The sequence below is a fragment of the Xiphophorus maculatus genome, chromosome 18 (assembly GCF_002775205.1).
Source record: "Xiphophorus maculatus strain JP 163 A chromosome 18, X_maculatus-5.0-male, whole genome shotgun sequence".
NCBI classification, from domain to species: domain Eukaryota; kingdom Metazoa; phylum Chordata; class Actinopteri; order Cyprinodontiformes; family Poeciliidae; genus Xiphophorus; species Xiphophorus maculatus.
This window is the reverse complement of record NC_036460.1, coordinates 14088271-14111768: the sequence shown is the minus strand read 5'-3', so window position 1 is coordinate 14111768 and position 23498 is coordinate 14088271. Positions and strand designations below refer to the sequence as shown.

General features: G+C 38.8%; 1 protein-coding gene across 5 annotated transcripts in view; it reads right to left on the bottom strand.

Moving 5' to 3' along the window:
- Positions 1-1947: 1947 nt before the first annotated feature.
- The window catches only part of ets1 (ETS proto-oncogene 1, transcription factor), a 42836-nt gene continuing 21285 nt past the window's right edge, over positions 1948-23498 (bottom strand). For 3 of the 5 annotated variants that reach the window (XM_023351480.1, XM_023351481.1, XM_023351483.1), the window contains 7 exons: positions 15810-15929; positions 15087-15287; positions 14736-14813; positions 14163-14408; positions 11299-11559; positions 6305-6423; positions 4729-4944 (listed from right to left, as the gene is read on the bottom strand). In XM_023351480.1, coding sequence (XP_023207248.1) covers positions 4729-4944; positions 6305-6423; positions 11299-11559; positions 14163-14408; positions 14736-14813; positions 15087-15287; positions 15810-15929 — 1241 coding nt within the window. Of the gene's footprint in view, positions 4945-6304; positions 6424-11298; positions 11560-14162; positions 14409-14735; positions 14814-15086; positions 15288-15809; positions 15930-23498 lie in introns of all 5 variants that reach the window. The other 2 variants (XM_023351482.1, XM_014472461.2) reach the window with 2 other exon arrangements.

Sequence of the window (23498 nt, the reverse complement as noted above, 5' to 3'; positions counted from 1 at the left end):
GGAAGACCCTTTCGCTAAATATTTAACTTTGAAATCTGACAAACGAGATGCAGTCAGCCATCCGGAGGTCTGTGGATGGATGAACATGGAGGAGGATCCTTTTGGACGGAGCTCAAGATGTTATCTGTAATTTTTCTGTGACTGTCAGTTGTGACTGTTCTCACTTTCTGCTTAGACTTCCTCTGCTCTTTGCAGCCCTCCATCTTAAAGCTCTTGTTAAATTGGTGGAAGATTTAAGCGCAGCTACAAAGGCAGACAGGGTGGGGATGTGGATTCTTCATGACCCAGCTTTGAATCTGTGTTTGGATGTGGAGCTGGTGGGCATGAGTGGTATCACAATGGACTGTTAGAGCTCGCACTGTCTGGAAGGGTATTTTAAAACCTGCCCAACAGTTATGTCTGGTTTCAATCATCAGCCCAGTCAGAGCGAGGAGGTGGAATAGGAGAAGAACCACCTGGTAACCTCAGCGTACCCTCAGCCAAGAAAAGAACTGAGAAGAGAATATTGGGAATGAAGGCAACACTGTTGTTCTAATATACATACACACATAGAATACTGAATTAATTAATATATTTTCTGAAGTATGTGAACTTGTCTTTAACTAAACACACATCTTAGTCTTTAAAATATTGACTCTGCTTTGGCTTTTTCATTCATAACAAAGATACGGTGATCTGAATCTCGACTATTCTAATGTGTTTCTACTTGGCTGCAGAAGGGCCAAAACATCTGTGCAGTCTGAGGCAGCAGGCCATGGCTCTGCATGTTTTCTATCTTTGGTGGAATTTATATGAGGGGTTGCTAGAACATGAATGAGTCCCAATGTGTCGGCTTCATTTTTTACATGACCTTATCAACACGTAAGAAACACTTGTTAAAACTGGGACACTCTGTGGTCGGCGTATGTTTCAAAATCGTCCTACAGAACTCTGGAGCCACAGCTTCAGCTGGTTCAAGTTATTGCTATTGTGCTTCTTGTTACAATGATATGTTCTGGTTGGAACCTCGAATGTTAAAATTTATAATGGATATATCTGACAGACATCTGATAAATCTGCAAACAAGTACAACCATCACAAAATAAATTGAAATGGATAGAGAAGAAAAAGTGAATATATTTCTAAAATACTTATGAGTTTGAACAAGAATAGCTTAAGAAAAGGCATTTTTAATGTCACGAAGACACCAAACCCATCGAACACAACTGCCAGATTTGTGGGTAGCACTAAGTGAAGAATTGCCAACTTAGTGACAAAGTCTGTATATTTAGTGAGTTTTCAAACACTTTTCAAAAAAAGTAACAAGCAACAAAGCTAACAACTTTATCTTATTTAAGATTTTTAGAGACACTGATGTGAAACTATACAATTTAAAAAAAAGAAACACCAGTTAAAGGGACATTTGGTCAATCAGCTTGTCCCCACTAAACCAGTATAATAAAATTGATGAGGTCTCCTTATTTTCATCCATAATCATATTGTTGTGCCACCTCTCTCAAAGAACCTAAATTGGAGCTCAGCAGGTGCCTTGGATATTACTGATGGGGAACAACAGCTGTTGTTCAGCCTGGAAGTCTACCTTTGGACTGGCCAGTAGTCAGTAAATCAGGAGGAGAAAGAAGGGTGAGACATGCATTAAATGGTCTGAAGCCGGGAATAACAATCACATCAAGGACTACAGCCTCGGCACATGACTTCATCAACTGAGTTGCCCAGGGCCCTATTTGATATTATCTTAAAGTTGATGCACCATAAATTGATTCAAAACTAAAACTTACAAGATCGTTTTCAAATGCACACACTTTCACACTGTATGTAAGATAATGTAGATACAGCATATGTCAAAAATAATCTCATTCCCAAAAAAAACACCTGATCGCAAAGTTCCAAACCTTGCCTATGCAAGATGAATGACGAATAAATTAAATAACACACCACACAGAATGCTAAAGTCTTTCTTCACATATATTTTATAACATTTTGAAGTACATTAAGTACATTTTAGAAATAGAAGCTACAGTTTATAAAACCTTTCCAGCAGAAATCATTGATGGGCCAGCATCAGCCTTTTTTTCCTCAAGCAGACAGGACTATTTTCGATATAAAAAGAACAAAAAAACAAAACAGACAATTGGAAATAAAATCCGCTACATTATTTTTGTCCTGCGCTACCTTTAAATTCCCATGAAAGCACCAGCTGTCTGCGTCTCTCGTCTTTTATAAAATATAAATTATTGAAAAATATTCAAATGTTTGTGAACTAAATACAATAAAAATGATCTCATAACAAAAATACAAAGACACTATAAAATATACAGAAAAGAATAACATCCATAAAAAAACAATAAGGCTTTCCTTCTAAAATCCATTTTGAGATATGCATATGCCACAAAATATTGGTGTGTATGTTCTTGTCACTGCTAACACAAGTCCTGCAGTAGATTGTAGTCTCCCACATTGAACAACAGAATGGTTCCTGACAAAACACATTTTTAAAAAAATATTAACATTATAGGCATTAAAGTTGTCCTTTGTTATGAACATCATGGCAAAAAAAAAACAAAAAAAAAACACACAAAATAATAAACACTGTTTTCAAACAACATGTAGAAAGAAAATAACATACAGTGCAGTTTAATACATTTTTAGGATCCAATTCTCTGTTGTAAAAGCAACACAGGTTTGAGAGTCAGTGCTTGATATCGGAGCTTTTTACCAGTTAGACAAGAAGAACAAATACAGCATCTCTTCTCTGCACTCAGTGGGGAAACCCGAAATGGCAAAGACTTTGTCCAAAAACTGTCTGCTTAACAAATATAAAAATAATTTTAAAAAAAAGATAAAAGACAACACTTTCCAAATACATGAGAAATTTCTGCTCTGTGTCAAACGTTGTAGACACCCAAAGCACCGTAGCCAAAAGACCTCACATGAGTTTTGGTTATTATTCCTGCTTTGTCTCCTGATTATTTGTGTAATCCGGGTCTCAGTAAAGCATTATGAAATACAATCTGTACAAATAGACATCTCTAAAGCTATTTTCATCCATATGGGTAACATTCAGCCACTGTAAACAATAACATAGTATTTTAGGATAATATTCAACTTTGGCATTTCCCAGTGTACCGACACTGTTCCCATTGTTTGGGGAGGAAACCGCTGCCAATTTGCCTAAAATGTAACCAGTGAATTGTTATAAATGTGCTCTTAGAATACGACACTCTCTGAGACATATATTATTTTGATCATTGATAAAAACGCACATAAACTACAATCTGAATAGTCTGCCATCAGCCATGCAAGAGCCACACAAATCAGCTTGTGTCCTTTCTGTTGTCTAAGTGATAATTCACCTGCACTATCCATGTACTTCTTTCCATGACCTTCATTCATAACAAACAGGTTCCCATTCTCTAAAGTCCACATTTATCTATTACCTTTCTGTTTTCTTTCATTATACCATCACACTACTCTAGTTACTTTCTTATGGACAAAATGTTCTGCATAACAAAAAAATTGACCCACATTTGACATTCTTATGATTATGTAAAAACCCGCCAATCACTATAATAACTTTTACATGACAGACAGACAGGACCATTAAAACATCATTAAAATGATTGGTTGATGTGGACAGTGAACTGACAAGATTGTTCATCTAATTTTCACCAACGTCTACTGATTCTCCCCACATAGATTGTCTACAGTTTGCTAATACTGGAGGCATTATGCAAAAATGCATACGTTTCAGTCACAGAATGTGTCCCTAACAAGATGTCGACATGTACATAAAGGTGAAAGCGTCAGTTTCAAAAGTAACGGCTTCTTTCGGTTGTCTTGCAGACCTCTTTGGGTATGAGTAATCTTCAACAGGCTCTTCAAACCTGACAGCGCACAGGGCCAGTGTGTCTATAGTGTTGTCTGACTCAAATCGGCACATTTCTGCTATGGGCTCCATGAGAACAGAACAGTGTAACTTGGCATTCAATGATGAAGTCTAATTTGAAACACTTAAAGACAAAAATACTCTGCCCAGTAATCGGACTGGTGGACTTAAATTGGGTGCTCTAACAATATAATACTGGCACAAGCATATGGTCCTCAAACATCAAATCCTACATTACACTTTTTTGGTCCTTGCTGAAAACACTCTCCTTGCAGGAGAGAAACAGTGATAATGGTTGTAAATATCAGTTCAGTTTTGACATTTTGGCAACTGTTATCTCAGCAGAAACCTTTCACCTGCTTGTTGCTTACCTCAAAAATGAAACAAGTTACTTTAAAAAGGCTCCTTCTCGACTTCGTTCATTCACACCTTGTATCGCAGAGCTCTCGCCTCCCCCTCTTTGCTACTTAAACAGAACACAAGATAACCTGAAAATTCTACCCAGTAGCATCTCATTTACCTTGAGTTGCTAAATAATACCAGTATTATGTCAGATGCGCGCACAATCCCACACTCACTCACACATTCATGCACACTCGTCAATTCCAACAGGTTGTGAATACAGGTTTTTTTTGGCTTCTGCCTTCCTTTTGAAACGTGGTCTCAAAGACTGGAGCTCAAATCCAACAAAGACCACACCGAGTCATTAAAAACTTTTCGGTCCCCCCAGAAAAATGGATAATCAACTCTTATCAAACAGTTAAGACAACTTTATGAGCCTCAGTCCCAGTAGCTCAACTTTTGTCCTAAGTTTGTTTTTGCTCTTTTCACCAGTTCTGCTTTCACTCGTCTGTATCAGGCTTTACGTCCAACATTGCGTGCAGCTCTTCGGGTGTGTAGCCCAGCAAGCTTTTCAAGTCACAGACAAAGCGGTAGACATAGCGCTTCCCAGATGTCTTGTGGATGATATTCTTGTCATAATAATAGCGCAGGCCACGGCTTAGTTTCTCATAATTCATCTTGGGTTTGTTTTTCCTTTTGCCCCACCTCCGGGCAACCTGCACAGAGAGAACGAAAGAGCACATCAAAATAAAAATTAAAATTAAAATGACTTATGTAAAAAAAGTTCAGATTTTGCTACCTTACAATCACAAATCTCTGTATTTGATAAAGATTTTATATGATAGATCGACACAAGGTAGCACATCATTGTAAAATGGAAGAAAAACTACATACTGTTCTCAATTGCTTTTTACAAGTAAAATTACTAGAAGCTGAAAAAAAAGAGATCATTGCACTGAACCCCATTGAAAACCTTATGGTTATTCCACCAAGTATTGATTTCTGAACTCTTCCTTAGTATTGTTGGCACTAAATTAATATAAACTTGTTTTGTTTTTACATTATTTGAGGTCTGAAAGCACTGCATCTTTTCATCATTATAACCATTTCATTTTTTCTGCAAATAAATACTAAATTTTTGCTTGGAATTTTGGAGACATGTTGTCAGTGGTTCACAGAATAAAAAAACAAGGTCAATTTTACTCAGAAATATACTTATAAAAAGTATAATCATAAAAACTGATCATTTTAAGTGGTCTCTTAATTTTTTCCAGAGTTGTATTTTTTATTGTGATAACCATAAATATGCTACAGGGTAAATAACGACCTTAACTAGTAAACTCCCTAGTAGATACAGCCCAGTTGTATGTAATTTAACATGGCTGACTATCTAAGCTGCCAAAGGAAAGGAAACATTAATTAGAGAAAAGCTGGGAGAGCACTTATCAGTTTTCCAGAATAGCAAAATATGGAAAAACTCTCTCTGGTCACATAAAACCAAAGTTAGAAATGCAGTAAGTTACAGAAAAACAATACTGCATAGCCCTAAAGAAACCACCCTGTTGGGTATCTTGTGGAGTGGTAGCATAATCCTGAGGGTGTCATTTTTTCTAATGTGAGAGAGGAAGCTGGTCAGAGTTAATGGGAAGATTGGCAGAACTAAGGGAATATAGGCTGGCTGCAAAAAGTCTAGCTTACAGGCAGATATATCACATAATGTCTTGGGATTGGGTTTTTGTTAATAATTTTGAAAACTATGAATGATCCCTTCCAGTTTACAAATATGTAGAGTTTTGTGTAGGTCTGTCATAAAATCCCAGTTAAATCCAGTTGATTTAACTGGAATTGTCATGTGACAAAACATGAAAAAGAACTTTTGCCAGGTACTATAAAGTATATACTGTATTTAAATAGTATATACTCATGGTAGACCAGCCTAAATACCATGCTACATAATTACTGAAGTCAGAAACAATAGGGAACTGTTTTCACAAAGAAGATATCTTTTTCATCTGGCCAAACACTTAGGACCTCCCATCTCGTGTGCCAGTGACCAACAGGGTCACAGCCTCTCACCTCATCTGGGTCAGAGAGCTTAAACTCCCAGCCGTCGCCTGTCCAGCTGATGAAGGACTGGCAGGACTTGTCGGTCAGCAACTCCAGGAGAAACTGCCACAGCTGGATGGGGCCACTGCCTGTGGAACAGATGTGAGAGCATGTTTGAAGGAGGCGTTTTGTTTAGGCAGCTTACTTGGAGAGAAGGCATTGTTTGTGCTGATGCTGGCTGGTGTGAGGAATTACTGAGGTAAGTGTTAGCTCAGGCCAAAGGAGATCTGGCTTAAGGGAACATTGCCAAGTTCTGAAGTTTATCAACTGGTTTAAGTTATTAAAACTCTGCAGTATAGATAACAATGCCCTGCATCCATAGAATGGTAATGCTGCATACAAACCAAGGTCTTAAGGAACAGTTGTAGGTATAACTTGCTTTCAAAGATTTTGCAACTTACTGCAGTACAAGATACACTCACCAGGAAAAAAGAAAAAAATAACTGATTTTAAGGTCAACCAGAATGCCACATGTAACACGGTCCAGTCCTAAATATGAAACTGTTAAATATTCATGCCAATTATTCACTTAGGTCTGAGGAGGGACAAAGTAAACCTTCTGATCTGGGTCAGGCTGAAGGAAAGCAGTGGAACCAAATGTCCTCCTAAATACAACAGTCTCATTCATCATGTATTCCCTTGTCTGCCAGTACAGCGTACAGTATGTGAATCTAGAGTCTGTGTCTGTATGAGTTCCTTGCTGATGAAATCATCATTTTAAAAAAGAGGCGCTGCCTCTGGGCTTCTGCAGCACATCTAACGACTTACAACCAGTGCCTCAAGAAGAGAACAGCTCCAAAGCCTCATGTATACTACAATATGGTTGTATTTTTTAAGAAAAAGGACTAAAATAGTAACCCAATAAAACATATTTTAAACACTAATACAGAAGTTTGTATCACTTGATGGAAAAAGGTGGAAAGGCAGATCAAAGAGGATAAAAAAAAGGTTTTGTCTATGAACTAGATTCACTGCGCTACACTTTGATCGTGTGGTTTTCTTTACATAGAAGAACGCGCCCACTTTTGAGGCTCGCGTGTTGAAATCACACCTGCCTGTGCAGCATGCGCCGCCTCAGCAGTTTAGCTATACTCACCTATCTGTCTCACTCTCTGTGACTCGCGAGTGCCTAAGAAAAAAAACCGTATGTGCCCTTACACAACACAAAACCAAAGCTTTCAGTGAAACAGACGCGTGGGCCGAAAGCTTGAAATGGCATTTCGTGGAGCTTTTTATAAAACTCCTGCTGGGACTGAAGAGGGTGCAGAACAAACAGCCACTTTGGTTTTAGAAAGTGGCTTCTTTGCAACAGTCTCTGTCTTTCAGGCCCAAAATGTTCAAAATTGAGCTGAAGTCAGCCCACATACATGGGTGATACCGGCCTGCTGTGCTTTCAGAGGCGATCCATTCCAAAAAAAAAAAAAAGTTTCCAAAAATATGTTGCGCTCTTCATGTACAAAGAGCTTCATTGAAAAAGCATACACTGTGGCAAAAGGGTATAGGCTTTCATTTGCAGCAATATTTAGCATGCAATTCATGGTATACCACATGTGCCTTGAAACCCTCTTAAATGTCATGAGGACGCCAGTGTCCTCATGGACCCAGTAACAAACATGTAAGCGTTTTGCGGCTGACAGTTAAGGGGTTAAATATCTGCAGCTAAGACAGAAACAGGAACACTGATAGACGAATGGAGCTTTTTACTAATGTCATTTTTGGTTATTAGTAAAACTATTAGCAAGACTAATTCATTGTTTAATTAAATGTCATATTAATTTATTGCAAGAAAAAAAAAAGTGTCTTTCAGCAGAGAAAGAAAAAGATCCACATATTATCAGTATTACAATTTTGAGGGTTTAGCAGTTTTTAAAGCTGCCTGGTGTTAGAGTAGACAGAGGTGTAAATATCAAGCTCTCACAGGAAACCTGCAAAGATGACAACTGGAGCTTCACTTATCACTCAGCAGCCTTATCTGACTCCCTGTCCTCGCTTTAAGTGTCACCTGTCACACCGGGACAGGAAACCACGCAGAGCAACTTGTCGAGTTATCATAAACGCTGTTTTGGAAATGTTTCTGAGCTTGTTTAATCTAAATTTAAGCTTCAATTTTCTTTATATTTTCTATTTTTTTCTAACTCATCTGCCTTGCTTTTTTTTTTTTGCATCCTCCATCTTGCCTGGATACGCACACAGATCTACACGCAAACATACATTCCACATTGGTAGATTTAACTTCATCCATCTCCAAAGCATGCCATGGCAATATTTCTTCCTATTTCTTTACAGAAGAAGATGATCTACTGCACCATGAATATTATACACAAAGTGACTTTAATAGGTAAAAATCATATGGACATGACAGCATCATGCAGTTACTGCATATTTGCCCTTTGCACATTCATGATGCAAATATCTTGTTCCACCACATCTCAAAGATGCTCTAATAGATGGGGTCTTCAAATCTGGGCCTCAACATCTGGTGTCCTGCAACTTTTAGATGTGTCTCTGCTTTAAGGACATTAACAGGACTCTGGAGAACTTGACTGCACATTGAGGAGATGATTCAGCTATGTGATTCAGGTGTGTTGGACCAGGGACACCAGATTTGAAAACCTCTCGTCTAGGTAATCTGATTATGGTGAAGTCATTGCAAGGTTCAAGTAACTATTTTAAAATGATCTGAGATTTTAGACATGGTGTGTTGTCCTGCTGGAGTTAGAATCATTCATTTGATGACGTGTGCATAGGCCTTTAATGATAAACAAAATTTACTGGACGATAATTTCCCCGGGAAGTTATTGTGGTAAACAATTAACAATGTTCAAGTCATATAATGGTAATGGCATAATAATGCAAGGACATATTCCCAAAGATCAATAAACTTTAAATACTAATGAACATTTAACACTGGAAGACATTTTTAATATCAAAACTAAATAAACAAAACAACAGAAGCAACAAATAAAAGAAATCATGAAGTCTGTAAACAAAAGTATCGTTGAAAAAAGAGCTAGTAGATAGAGAGAGAGAAAGAGAAAAGCAATAAATCATGCAAATGGAAATTATTGAGTTTTAATTTGTCATGTGTTAAATTGATTTACTTCTTATTGCGACAGGATTATGTGTGCATTGTGGTCAGAAAGGGATGGAGATGGTCATCATCAGTACTCAGGTAGCTTGTGGTTTTTAAATAATGTTCAGCTCTGGCAAAAACAATGCATTCCACACAATTTCAGTTCAGATAAAATGTCCCCTTTTTTTTGGACCGTGCTCTGCAAATCAGAGATGATTTTGCATGAAAATTCCAGTAAATCAGTAGTTTGTAAAATTCTCAGACCAGGTTCTCTGAGACAAACAACTCTGCCAAATTCAAATTGACTAAATCTCATTTCTGATACCTTATTTGAACTTCAGCAAGTGGAGATTTCTAAACTCTCTTGGTTGCTGCCAGAAAATTGCTGAGCAGGCGTCTCTAAAACAGTTGGTTGTTGAATGTACTTTCACCTTGCATTCTACTATAAAGCTGATGAAAGCTTTTTTCTTCAGGTTGAAATGACACTACAACACATTGCACCTGAAACAAAACCTGCATGACAAATATTTTAGCAACAATTATTTTGTTAATTGTACTTTTTGTAAAGACAAGTGATTATGCCAAAAAAGCCAAACCCTTTTGCAAAGGTTTTTGTTTTGTTTTTTTTAGCAGTTTGCCATTTTGGTCAAAAAGGGTGCAGGGAGCAACGTGGAACTCTAATGGTTCTAGAGGAGCTGCATCTTCTCTTTGTTATTTGATTATAAATCCATTAGAAGAACTTTCCAGCATCATTACAAATGAATGACTCATTGTTCCACAAGTGGCTTTTGAACTAATAACCATGCACATAAAGAATTAACTTGTGCATACCGACTTTGGGTCCGTCTAATGAGATCTCATGTATGTATTGTTTGTGACGTTAGAAACATTTGCTGGGATTTTCCCTTTTTTTATTACAAACAGTGGTGCACTCTTGTGACTATAATTTTAAGCAAGACGGCAAAAGTCCCGGTGCAGTGTCTGCACTGCAAGCCATCAACAGTCTTCAAAATTTTGCTTTACAGAGGAACAAATGAGAAAACCGGTTCAAGACTTCTCCTCAGGTATTATGAAATCAACATTGAGATTAAATCAACCCAATGACAGCTCCAAACAAAAACAATGATAAAACATTTATCTTGCCACACACATCAGGTTAACAATTCAAGGCAACAGCAGCAGAATTTAAACCAAAACCTGAAACAGATGCAGAAATAGTGCATTTGCTTTAGAGGTTTGCGAGTATCTTAACATCTTAGTGAACCTGAAGAGCGTACGTCAAGCAGCTTTTTCGAGCATGTATGAGTGCGAAGATGCCTCAATAAGATGAAGAGATAATTTTGCTGTAGTGCTACGAGCAAGGGCAGGCATAATTTCTTTTTTTTTTCACCACCGTTGCTAGGACGACCTCGAAAAATAGGTTTAGATGCGGGCTGCAGATACCAATGAGGTAGATGAGAAGTGAAGGCAGAACAAGAGGGTGAGAAAGAAAAATAGAGAGCAAAGAAGAAGGAGGAGGAGGCAGGAGCAAAATCTATTTTGTTTTCTTTGATCTGCGTAACTTGGGCAACTTGGGTAAAAGCTGTTTCTCTTTTTCTATTCTAAAAGTGGTGCAAATACAAAACTCCCACACGTGGGACTTTTGCAGAGCATCAACAAGTGTGTTACAGCTGTGCAGTGAAACTAAAAGGAGCAACAGCTTTTCTCACTTGAAGTCTGGCGATGGCATAAAGGCACTACCTATAAAGCTATAATTTTAATTGAAAAATGTAATTATTTTTGTGTCATTTTCTAAACACTCTAGTTTGAAGCTTAACTTTCCAAGTGTCCCCGAAAAATTTTTCAAGCAATGAAATTGTCCCATTTGATGTTTGACTTCTGGTCGTCTTACCTGTGTATCCTGCCAGCGCTGCCGCTGGGATGACGGGCTTATCCTTGCTGAGGTCAGAGCGCTCCCTCACGTAGTCTTTGAAGGTGCCTTTGGGCTTGTGGCCATGCAAGGCAGTGGGGTAGTCTTCCGAGTCAAAGCTGTCATAGGATGGTACCCGCTGCAGGCTGCTGAATGAGGACTGGCTGCTCCACGACTGGGTCAGTCGGTCACAGCTTTCAAAGCTATCGATGCTCTCGAAGGAGTCCTGGCCACCGAGCTTACCTGGAAGGACATTGGAACAATGGGAAAAAAAGATTTGTTATTAAGGATGACCTTTAACTTTACTACATTGGGAGACTTTAAAGCAATATAATATACATTTGTATTTTTTCTTGTATGCAGTCTTTGAAAAAGGCTTAATAAAAGCAAAATAAATGTCAGATTTCTTGGACAGCATGTGTGAAGAGCAATTTCAAAATCTGGAAACAGATTCTCAGTTGGATTTTGATCCAAACTAACAACTAAATATACAATAATTTAAACCATTATATTAGCTCTGGCTGCATGTTCAGGGTCATTCTTATTCCGACTTTTCTGCTTTGCAGCAGTGCTCTGTAAGATGTTTGGAATATTGTCTTATCCCACAACTGTGATTTAAGCATCTCCACAACTTTACTCCCAACTTTACTCTCATGTGTATCTTGGTAATTTACTAATGTCCATTCCATCTACAGCTATATCTGCACTGGGATTAAATTATACACCTGTTTATTAGTTAGGATGCAACTTGCCTTCAGAAGAAAATTGGCTACAGTGTATTTTATTTAAAATTGAAAATCATGCATTTCCCCAATGATGTACTACTTTTGTGTTGGTGTATTACATGAATGACACCGAAGGTTAAAATGTAAAAAGGCTCACGGTGAAAGAATACTTTTGCATAAAATAATTTCTGATTTCAATGTTTTAATGCAATAACTGGAAAATAGCCAACTTATGAGCAAAAATTATAAAAGGGACAAATAAAACACTCTAGAAGTAAACACTTTGTGTGCCACTAAGCCATACAGTTCTGCCACTCTCTCCATTTCACACCCCATTTCGCTTTTACAACCACCATTTGGATTTGATTCTAAATGTAAGACAATCCCACAAACTGTCTTGCTATTTTTGGCCCTGGGAAAGATAAGCGGCGTCTTTGAATGGTAAGTCATTAACAAATGACAGATAATGCAATGCCTCAACCAATGCAGAGATCTTCAGCTGGTAAAATTGAAGCCACATGTGGATATCAGCCGGGATACAAAGCACTTTCCCACGTCGAGCAAGCACAACACAATGCTTGAGAGTGCGGTATGTGTGTTGCGTGAAGATTGAACCTTAAATCTTGCAGGCAAACGCTTAAACGACTAAAAGGGAGGTGGGAGGGCGTTCAATGGTGTACATGGCAGATGCTATTCATTTATACAGCTGGGGATTTGTGAGAAGAAAAGCCTCTCTCTTCATGGCTTAAAATGTAAACCACGATGCTAAGTCCTCTGTAAACTATCACTTGGGAGAGAAAACAAGCCTGCACATTTTAAAAAAAAGCAAACTGTTTCATGAGAAAACCCCTTGCTTGCTAACCGAGGATGACACTTCTATCTCCTTACGCAGAACATAGAAACTGAATCGAGGAAAAGAGGCCAAGAAAAACAAGACAGAAAAAAACGTCCTTCTTTAAGGTTACACCACTTGAACTGCTTTACATAAGGGACAAGCGGTAAGCAGAGAACACATTGTGGCTTTGGTTCGTGTATCACTCTGACAAAAACAATAGGCTTTTCTTTTTTTCCCAACCTAGTCTAGAGTATGTGAGGCAGGTTTGCATGAACCACAAACCAACCAGAGGGCCTGCTTTTCTTCTCTTCTAATGCGTACACACTGATGTGGCATGACAAGGTTCTGGTAGCTTCAGCACAATCACACGCAGGCCGACACCCACAGACACCTCCAACGTCTGCACACACCCACACAAACACATGCATGCACCTATGGGTAGATTTAGTAACTCAGGTTAAAATAAATATTCAGTTTGGCATGGATGTTCGCTACTTTCAATGACTGAAAGAATTTACCTGGGATAAGGGAAATGTTTTGCAAAGCCATTCAAAACATTTGAACTTTTTTACATATTTTCCTGTTACACAAGCTAATCAATTTTGTTTGACAGACCAACATAAAACTGTGTCAAATTAGAAAGTGGAAGATTAATAGTGGTTTTTAAAAATTTTAGGATCTGAAAACTTACTTCTCATAAGTTTTTGGATATGGTTATGGTGATTTCAGGATTATGTTCAGTGTTAGGCATTTGCTACAGATATGGCTTTGCATGTATTAGAACAGAACTCTGCTCTAAACTATTTTGGAACTGTATGCTTAACTTGTCTGCTGTGTTGTTTGGTTTTTATGATGCTGTTTGTTCACTAACATTTGTAACAAGTGTTTGAGGGATTTATAGAACAGTTGGGTTTATTCTGAGACAGCATTACTTTGCAATTTATTTGTGGTTTTATTGCTGTAATGTCTGGCTTGGAGATCAATAAAGGAACATCCTATCTTGAATCTGAAGGCATTTGAATTAGATTTTACTTCAAAGTATCACAGTAAAAGAGGTTGAATACAAGTGTATGTCACACTTCATATTTTTTTATTTTGAGCAAATATGTTGAAAACATTTTACTATGTTCTTTCCGCTTCAGAGCTACACACTATTATGTGCTGCTCTACCTAAAAAAATCTTAGTAACATACAATAAAGTTTGTGCTTGTAACGTCGCAAAATGAGGAAATGCGTAAAGGGTATGAATACTTTTGCAAAGCACTATATCATATATGGCTCCTCACCTCGACTGAGGCGTCCCACACACATATTGTCGGGGGACACCACTTCCTGCTTGACAGAGAAATAGTCGCCCTGCATGGAGTTGAGGGCTGTGTCTCGTAGGATGATCCCGGGGTATTCACTTTCATACTTGAGTGTGAGCAGTTCCTCAGAGCTGATGGGATGAAGCGTCTGATATGACTCCGTGATGAAGCCCGGTTCTGAGTATTCAGAAGGAGGGACACACTGAGCATGCTCAATACCATAGCCTGAAAACACAGAGGCAAGTTAATGGGGATAGCAAGAGCAAAACATAAAACAGAAGGATAAAAGAAGCAAAGGGTAGTACAGTCAGCATTCCTCTCGTGTTGAAATGATACAAAAAATGCTCAAATTATACATTTTCTGAATCACTTAATGCACAAACCCTAACCCTATGCAGAACCTAAATTTAGAGTTATTTACAATGTTAATGTGGATGAATGCATTACTGAATTGTTTGCATTCACAAAGCTGATTCACTTTCAATCATTTCTTACGCATGAATATTTGGCAATTAGAGAGCACAACTGACAATGATTGTGATGAGTACTTACTGACAAAATAGTCTGAGGTATAACGGGATTCCTGGAAGTTGGAGGTCAGTCCATTGATGGGGAAATGCTTTGTATCCTCTTCATAAAAAATGGATAGAGAATAAGCATCAGTGACCTCATCATTGATTTTTTTGTCTTTTTTTTTTCTATCGTGTAACTGCATCCAGCATGATCAAAAATTTATGTCTTGAGCCAAAATGTGTCTTCCTGTTTGGCTCCTGTTACTAAAGTAATTGCCACAAAAATCCTCAGTCAGAAAAAATAAAATCAGCCTGTTTTGTTTTTTTTTTTTTTCATACAGCAAATACAGAAAAAAGATTCGTTTTTTCATTTAGATTACTGTAGCATTACCTTTCTGGAGCATTTCTAAATGTTCCCAAAGGATGTCGCCTACAAAGTCAGGTGCTAAGTCCAAGAAGCGCTCCTTCCCCATCGCACACAGGTTGGCACCATTCATACCAAATTTCTCAAAGTCGACGTTCTTCAGGCTGAACTCATTTACGGTCCATGCAAGCCATTCAGCCACATGGTTTTCTGTCCACTGTCTGGGATCTGCAGAGCAATAAATAGCTGATGATTGGTATATTTACTGTGAAACTCATTCAAAGTGCAAATACAGACATTCACCTAAACCAGTGATTGATTCAATAGAGTGGACTTATACTTTCTGGGTTTGTGCTTACTAACTGCACAGTGTCACAAAGAACGTAGAGGAGGAAAGGAACATAAACAACAGTGGTAATGAAAATTTGAGAAAAAAAAAAAGTTGTCAGTTATTGTGGGATTACATTGCAATACTGTCAGCAAGGCTGATTGCAAACAGCATGAATTCTGTTTGTGGTTGCCTGGGTTTATAGGCAAACACATCATTTTCCACCCGTTCAAGAAGAAAAGTCTGCTTACACAATAATGCGTGGAGTAGGAATAGATTTTTCTTCTTTTTTTGTCATTTTTGAGGAATGCATTAAATTAAGTTTTAGGGGTGAGCAAAACATGCGTTTGAAGTGATTTTCATAGTCTAAGACCCAAGTTAGAAAATTAAATTTCCACAAATGAGCAACTGACAGTCTTTACCTTTGGGAATACCCAGCCTTTGCTGTTCTTTTGTGAAGCCGCTGAAGGTGGCTTTCAGAGCCTGGGACATCATCTCTTTACTTCCTGGAGTCAAAAGGGGGACGTCTCCACACTCTGGATCTGCAAAACACAATACATAAAATATGCTTTTATTTGAAAAAGTGATGCACGAACAACTTAATACAACCAACACAAGAAATGGAGTGAATCGCTATACTTTATGAAAAGAAACTTGATCGAACAGAAAAAATTAAATTAGATAAAAAGAGGAGGCTATGGCTGTTTCCAGGAAAAAAAGCAAGAAATCACTGAGAAACAAGTTTTATATGTTGTGGTGTGGATTAACAATATTCTGCCACAACAGACCCTGATTTGTACAAAAGAACTTTTGAAATTGAGACAAATTTATTTACAAACTCCTCACACCCAAACTTCTCCCCTGCTTGCACACACTGGGTGGGAGCTCGATGCCTGGTGCCCATCAGCGACACTGTGACCCCTACCACATTGCCCTGACATAGTGAGACTACTGTCGCAAGACCAAGCATGGGGTCAAACATTCTGACAGGTCAAGGGTCACAGGATGGGGTGATGATGTCACAGAGGCTGCTGGTGGGTGGCTCGGAAAGGAGAGGGGCTGGGCTGTCTCGAGGGTTGCAGTGACAACACTGCGTTTACTGTTCTCCGCTCACTGCCAGTGGGCACCCAGCAGGGAACAGAGCTGCCTTTGATGGCTTTAAACAGAGCCTGATGACTTGCACTCATCTAATTAGATTGACCAAGCTGCAGAAGTGTGGGATAAAGGGGGTGAAGCAGGGGATGTGATGAGCAAAGAAAGGCAAAAAGACCTCAAGGCTAAAAGCACTGGAAAAAGACCTAAAAAATAAAAACAAACTCAAAACTTTTTTAGGAGACAGTGCAACCCTCTAACTAATCATTCAATCTGCAAAGAGCCCACAGGCATTTACAAAATAAGCCCACATCTAGCATAATCTTTAGTGTGCAGTATATTAGATAACACTGAATTTACAGACCATAATGCAGTGTCTAGGGTGTAGTATATTCACAGCAAAGGGTTTTCAGATCTCAACTTTTGTGACTTTTATCTCCTCATTTCATCTTTCTATTCTGTTAAAAATCACTCATCTCATCACTTCAGGCAAATTGGTATGAGAGAAAACTGTGTTATTAGCCAGCATAGAACCACCGTTCGTTGAGCCCAGATGTCTTGGCATCTCCACCATCGGGTGGTTTTATCTGCCAAGCAGAGCTCAGCTCATGCTTGTTTTCACCACTCACTGACGTCTCGACCTTGTCTGGAATGCACAGCAGCTGTCCCTCTTTCACCCATGTAATCAGTGTCTGTCTGGTTGTTAGTAAAAAGTTGGGCTCACTCTGTTGTTCTTGTCCCTGTTCAAAAGGGACCTGGGACAAAGGATGGTTTTTTTGGTTGTTCACTTAAATCCAACTATGCCAGTCTTAATACGTTTCTCTCTTTTACAGAAATAAAAAGTTTCATAGGAAAAAATAAATAAATAGGAATGGACTGGAATCTGGTATCAATGTATACCATGATTTATTATTGGGATGCAAAAAAAAGGAGCCGAAGTAGTGAAGGTTTTCCTCGGCTGAATGGAGCAAAGAGTATGGTAGTTTTGCCCTTCCTCTTCTTGTTGCTGAACATCTTGGGGGATGAGGGAAAAAAGGTTTCTGTATTTTTCTTGCTTATCTGAGGAACGCATCCAAATTGCAAAATAATACTAGTTATACTTGTGTTATAAGGATTAGTAAGACAAACAGCCTCACAATAAGTGTAAAAATCAATGTGTTGAAAACTGCAAGTATGAATAATTGCAGTTTTCAAACCTTACTGGAGTATTCCATACTCTGCAGGAAGTCTTTAAAACATTTATTGAGAACAAAAAAAAAACTTTTTTTGCTTTTACAATTTGTGGACAAAAAACAGTGGAAGAGACATGGAAGAGAACCAGGTAGGGTACCATTCATGCAAGAACCGCCACTGTGCAGGAATCCATTACCAGCCAATGCAGTCTTAAAATAACGCAAAAATATTTTTAAAGTACATCATTGCACATACAATTCAACTTCACAGTTCCATAATAAAAACAAGACCTTAGCAGGTTCTGGATAATTCGTGTCAACTAGCCTTCTATCAAACATATTTTCCTTTTAAGAGGCCTTAGCAGAGCAGATACTCTCATGTTGCAAATGGCTCAGACAGTCTGCGCTTTGATGTGAAGGCAGAGGCAAAATGTGGCAGTTTATTTGAGCTGGATGGAGTGGAGTTTGTCTGCACTTTCGAACCGATTGAGTCCCCTCCCTCCCAGTCGCTTTTATCAGCCCGGCTGCTGTGCGTGCTCGCCCACGCAAAATGAAACCTACTTTAGCACTAAATCCTCCATCAAAAGACACTAAACACCATAGAGTATAAGTGATGTTGGGTTTATAAGGAAGAAAAGTATGAGAGAAGTGTGAGAATCATGAATACAAACAAAATTAAACTGAAATGCAAGTTTTGTTGTTTTTTTATAACATGTTCTTTTTGTTTACATACATTTGAAGAATTAGCTTTATTATTTTTAAAAGCTTAAACTGTAAATACATATGTACATCAAGAAAATATGCTTCCTGCATATTTAGAAAATGCACAGTTCTGTTTTATTTGTGTATAAAGCATGAAAAGGAGGGCAGAACAATATTGAAAGACAAACTCTAAATGCAAAAGTAAAGTGATAATAGAGCAGTCTGCATGGCGAATGATCCATACGAAAGTTATCTATGGCAGCGCTAATGTATAATACGAATCCATTAGTAGGAAAGAGGCGAGCTTGGACCTAGACGATCTCTAGTAAATGATGAAGTTCTGATACAATTTCAATGCCTGCGAGTCCCATTAGATGCAACATGGTCAGTGCGCACAGAGCCTTAAAGCATCCACAAGTCATCACTTTCCACATTAGACAGTGTGGGTTTGTCCGCAAAATGAGTCCCATCCACTTAGCTCACGAATTGTGGGAGAGGGTGTAAATCATGAGCCAACATTAAGGCATTCACATTTCACCAACAAGGCTTAGAAAGAAAGGGTGCCTACAGTGGAAAAATGAACTGGAGGCAATTTCTACTAATGATGCATGATGAATAATAAGTTAATCTATTCTAAGAATCACCAAATGAGAGTGGTGTTTTATATAGACATGCAGTAAAAGGTATTGATTTGCTACTCATGTCATTATGACTGGGACAACTTCCATGGGCCCATACGCTCCTGTTACATTACCACACTAAAACAACAAATCTGCCTGACACCTTTTAGCAGACATGGATACACTAAATTACCAGCCATCTTTGTCTGTATTCTGGGTTATGGATAAGAATTTAGGATTGTTGTGGCTCAGACTGAAGTTGATAAGGCGTCGATAGGCATGACCAGGTAGGGCAGGGCAGGACTGAGTAAGATAGAAAGATTGCATCTTGAATGGCTGAGGGGAAGCTGAGCTGGGGGAGAATGACTCACCAGCTTGTAAAATGAGCCCACCATGGGATAAGGGAACCAGTGGTGGGCTAAAAGCAATTGAGAAAGAGTCAAACAATTGAATGGGAGGATTCATAAAGATCCCCTCGCTCTTCTCCTCATCTCTCGGGTGACATCACAGTGGGACCGGAGCCATCTCCCAGCCTCTGGCAGAGGATCAGTTCATTCATGAAGCCTGTGCTGCTGCCTCCACTCACAATGATGCAATGATACATAGAGAGCAGGCAACCAGACCCTATAAATAAGGGACAATATGCTTACTATCATGTGACTGGGCTATATATAGCCTAAGAGAGTTAAGTGGGTATGTGTCAGGGTGGGAAATAGAAAGTGGACAGTGAAAAAAACGTGAGAACGGTGTCTAAAAGGCTATTCAAAGGGATCTCTATAATGTGAAAGAGTCCATTTTCTGTGGTTAAGCTGCAACTTCCTGTGGGGATTGGGGTGAGTTGTGAGTTCAGGTGAGGGTCATTTTACAGTCACTGCCAAGGATTTCCTGGATATCCCAACATGCAGGAAGCCGCAACAGCAACACATAAAGGTGCAGAAAAAAAAGACAGAGGTTTGAGTCGATCAGACAAGACCTTATACTGCAATTGGTTTTCTGAGGCGGTCTACTCTACCTTCAATTGAACAGGGCTGGAAAGTGCTAACCAAGAGTGCCTTTGATGAAGATCCATATCTAGAACACCAATCTGGGAACAAGAGGGCATAGACCCTACTAGTATGAAGAGGGTCCATTCACCAGTGCAGGGTGATAAAGTGGCTACTGAGGGCTGTAGTCAAGTAAGAGGGGGAATAAGGGCCGGCTGTCTGATTTTAACAGGGCTTTTTGTTCAGTTAGCCAAGCTGTTTTCGATTTTCTATTTCAAAACTAAAAGACCAGGAATAGACATGTAGGCAATGTGAAGAAGCCAGCCCAGACCCAGACTAAAACTTGCTTCAAAGCAGGACAATGATAGGCTAAGGCAATCCAAACCAGGAAAATCCCACCATCGTAGGCACCAGCACTGAAACACTAGTTTTATTCTAACATCATAACCACTGGCTTCTGGCTGCCCTCCCTGAAACACAAGCCTGCTGTGATGTTAGGGAGCTGTGAGAGATAGGACTGCTATTGCCGACATCTGTCTTTGGCCATCATAGTAAGAGCTGCCCAGGACTATCGCTGCCACAGACACATTGGCAACTGAAGCAGACATTAATAATTGAAATTGTGATGCATGCAATCATGTATAGGAGCTACACATTGCTTAATTAGAAATTTGCTTTAAACAGAAAGCATCTCCCAGATCCATATTGAACTGCCTTGAAAAAACAGCAGAACCTTAGATATGCCTCAAGTATTCAGGATTAGGCAATAGTTATGAATCTATTGCAAAAACGTATTGCAAAAGTCTTAAGTTCTCCTTTAGTTCTAGGAGAAAAATGATAGTCAATATGGAAAAGATCTTAAAAGTGACTTAACAAAACTGACTATGATAATATATTGCCCTGGTCCAGGTTTCTAGGAAAAATAAAACTGCCAGACAAGCACAATAATGAAAATGGTAGGTGGTGTTAGTGCAGTCCTATATAGGCAAGCTACCCCAGGACCGACATCCCTCATTGGCTGTGTCCATCCCTGTTATAAACAGACATGGGATGCTCTGGAGGAACTGTTTAGGCATTAAACCAAACACACGACATATCTGACAAACAGTTTACTCTCCACGTTTAATTTTTTCCAACAAAACAGTGCCTGTCCCATTTTTAGTCCAGAGCAATGCATTCCACAGCCAGGTTTCTGATACAAGAGTGAATCATGTAAAACACTATAAAGCTCTGAATTCATGCTCACTGATGCCTTTACAATCAACCATTCTTTTGGTGCATATACATTTCAAAAAGCCTGGATCTAATTATACAGTATACCATGCATACATTAGAGGTTGTATGGTCTGCAGATGGACACTTGATAAATAAATTCCCACTAGACCACACTGTTTTCATGTTGCATGCCTCACATTCCACCTCTGTTTTACAATCGCTAATGTGCTTCTCACAGCTTTCTTGTTTTCCTCTAATGTGACCAAAAATGACTTGTGGTCTAAGCGGCAAAATGGTTTCAGCTCTGGATGATGAACTACTCTTCTATTTTAAGCTCAGTGTCGCCTCCATGGCTAATAGGAGCGTAAAACATGTACAAAAAAGTTGTCACGTCCCTTTATCTTAATAAGATAAGGAATGCGCAACACCTCAAACTTCACTGATTAAGAAGACGTAAACCAGAATTTGATATCATGAAATGTTAGTGTTTTGCAAGATGAGATGGAATTGATTTCCAGCATGTGGGTAACAGTGTAGTTATGTAAACTCTCACACAAACTGACTTCTTTATCTGCCACTCTCCAGTTCTCTGCCTTTCTCTTAACACCACAAATCAAAACACACAGACACACAGATGGGTTGTGACTCATTTCATCAAAGACTGACTGGACTTCAGGGGATAGCGTGCTGCTTCATTAGACTATGTGACTGGTCATGAGAATAGCAATGACCATATCTTGTAAAATTCCATGCAGTGACTCACAATTTGCCCAGCACTACCTTGTAACCTTGTATAAAAAAATCAAAAGCTGTGCAACAGCACATGGAGTTTGTATAAATCAGGATACAAATAGTCAAATAAAAGTGATTTATTTTATATAAGAAAAACAAATGCTGATTTGACAATGAAAAAAGACAGATTGGTAAAAATTAAGTAATGACTCCAGTTTATGCTGCAGTGTCTCAAATGAAGACTTTAAACCTGTACCCAATTTCCAGTTCCATAGAATTATTAAAGTCCAGGTTATCATAAGGAATGAGAAATGTACCAATATTGAAGAGTGCACCAGCCTAAAAAACACAACATTTCCATATCGTTTTGATTGGGTCAGTCATTCAATTAATATACCTTTCATGCTGTAAGCCTAATACACATAGAGTCTGTGGCTGTACCCCATTTATTCAGCTAATTACAGAACCAGACACAGACACAAAAAACAGCTGGAGTGCAGTAAAAAAGAAAAAAAAAGTTAAGAAAATCTGGAGCATATGGTTTTAAAAATAAATTGTGATATGGCCTCATTGTGGACAGTTAAACACCTGTGTTGAAACAAACATTTTAGGTGCATTTATTTTGGATCTCTTTTTATTATTATTATTATTTTTTGTTTCACTGGGGAAACATTGTTCCAGAAAGGGGATGCATAAGACACACATAGTGTAAAACAAAGAAGGGGGTAAAGTAGAAAGCACTCAAGCCAATGTCTAGACTTTAAATTTTGTATCGGACTATGCCAGAATGGGTTCGGTAAGGCTGGTAATGTAAAGAGGCATGAGGGGGTAGCAAAAACTGTTCAAGCACAGTCAAACAGACTCACCATCGGAGAGCCAGTGGCGTGTGGTGCAGCAGGCGTCTAGTGCCATGACTCAGGGATTACACGCTAGGAATAACTGGGGATGGGACGAAGTACGCTCACTAGGAACTCACAGTATCCCACATCAAGGAGTCGTGAGAAAAACTCATGTGGCCAACAGAAAGAAATGGAAACATTGGGGGGAGGAGGGGGAGAGGGGGGGAGGGGGCGGATCGCTTGAGGACTAGTGGGTGGGTAATTGACTATAGAGTTACAAAAAAACTCGTTTGTGCTAGACTTCCCCTACCCAAGTAATATATTTTTTATTTGGTTTGGTTTTTTATTTTTTTGTGAAAAGTGAGTCAATAAGATGGTGTAGGCAGAAGGCTTCCAGGAGATGCACTATATTTGGATTACTGTTCATTCAGACCATTTACTGCTATCAAACTGACCACACCTTGGCTGTTCTTTAAACCTTAAGATCCTGACTCTACATATGTTTATTATTTAGTAGAGTGCTGTATCTGCTACTAACACGCCTTTCTTTATGACTAAGTTTTATAAGCAAAAATTAAGGCGTGTAGTCACTAGAGAAGCATTGTGAAAGGACCTACGCAGCACACGGTTTTATGACAGATAACAGACTCAGTCAAGAAGCAATGAATGAAGCACTAACTAAATAGAGGGAATAACCTATTTCATAGATTTAATGTACAGCATGATATGTAAAGAAAGACAAGGTCATTGTGGAAA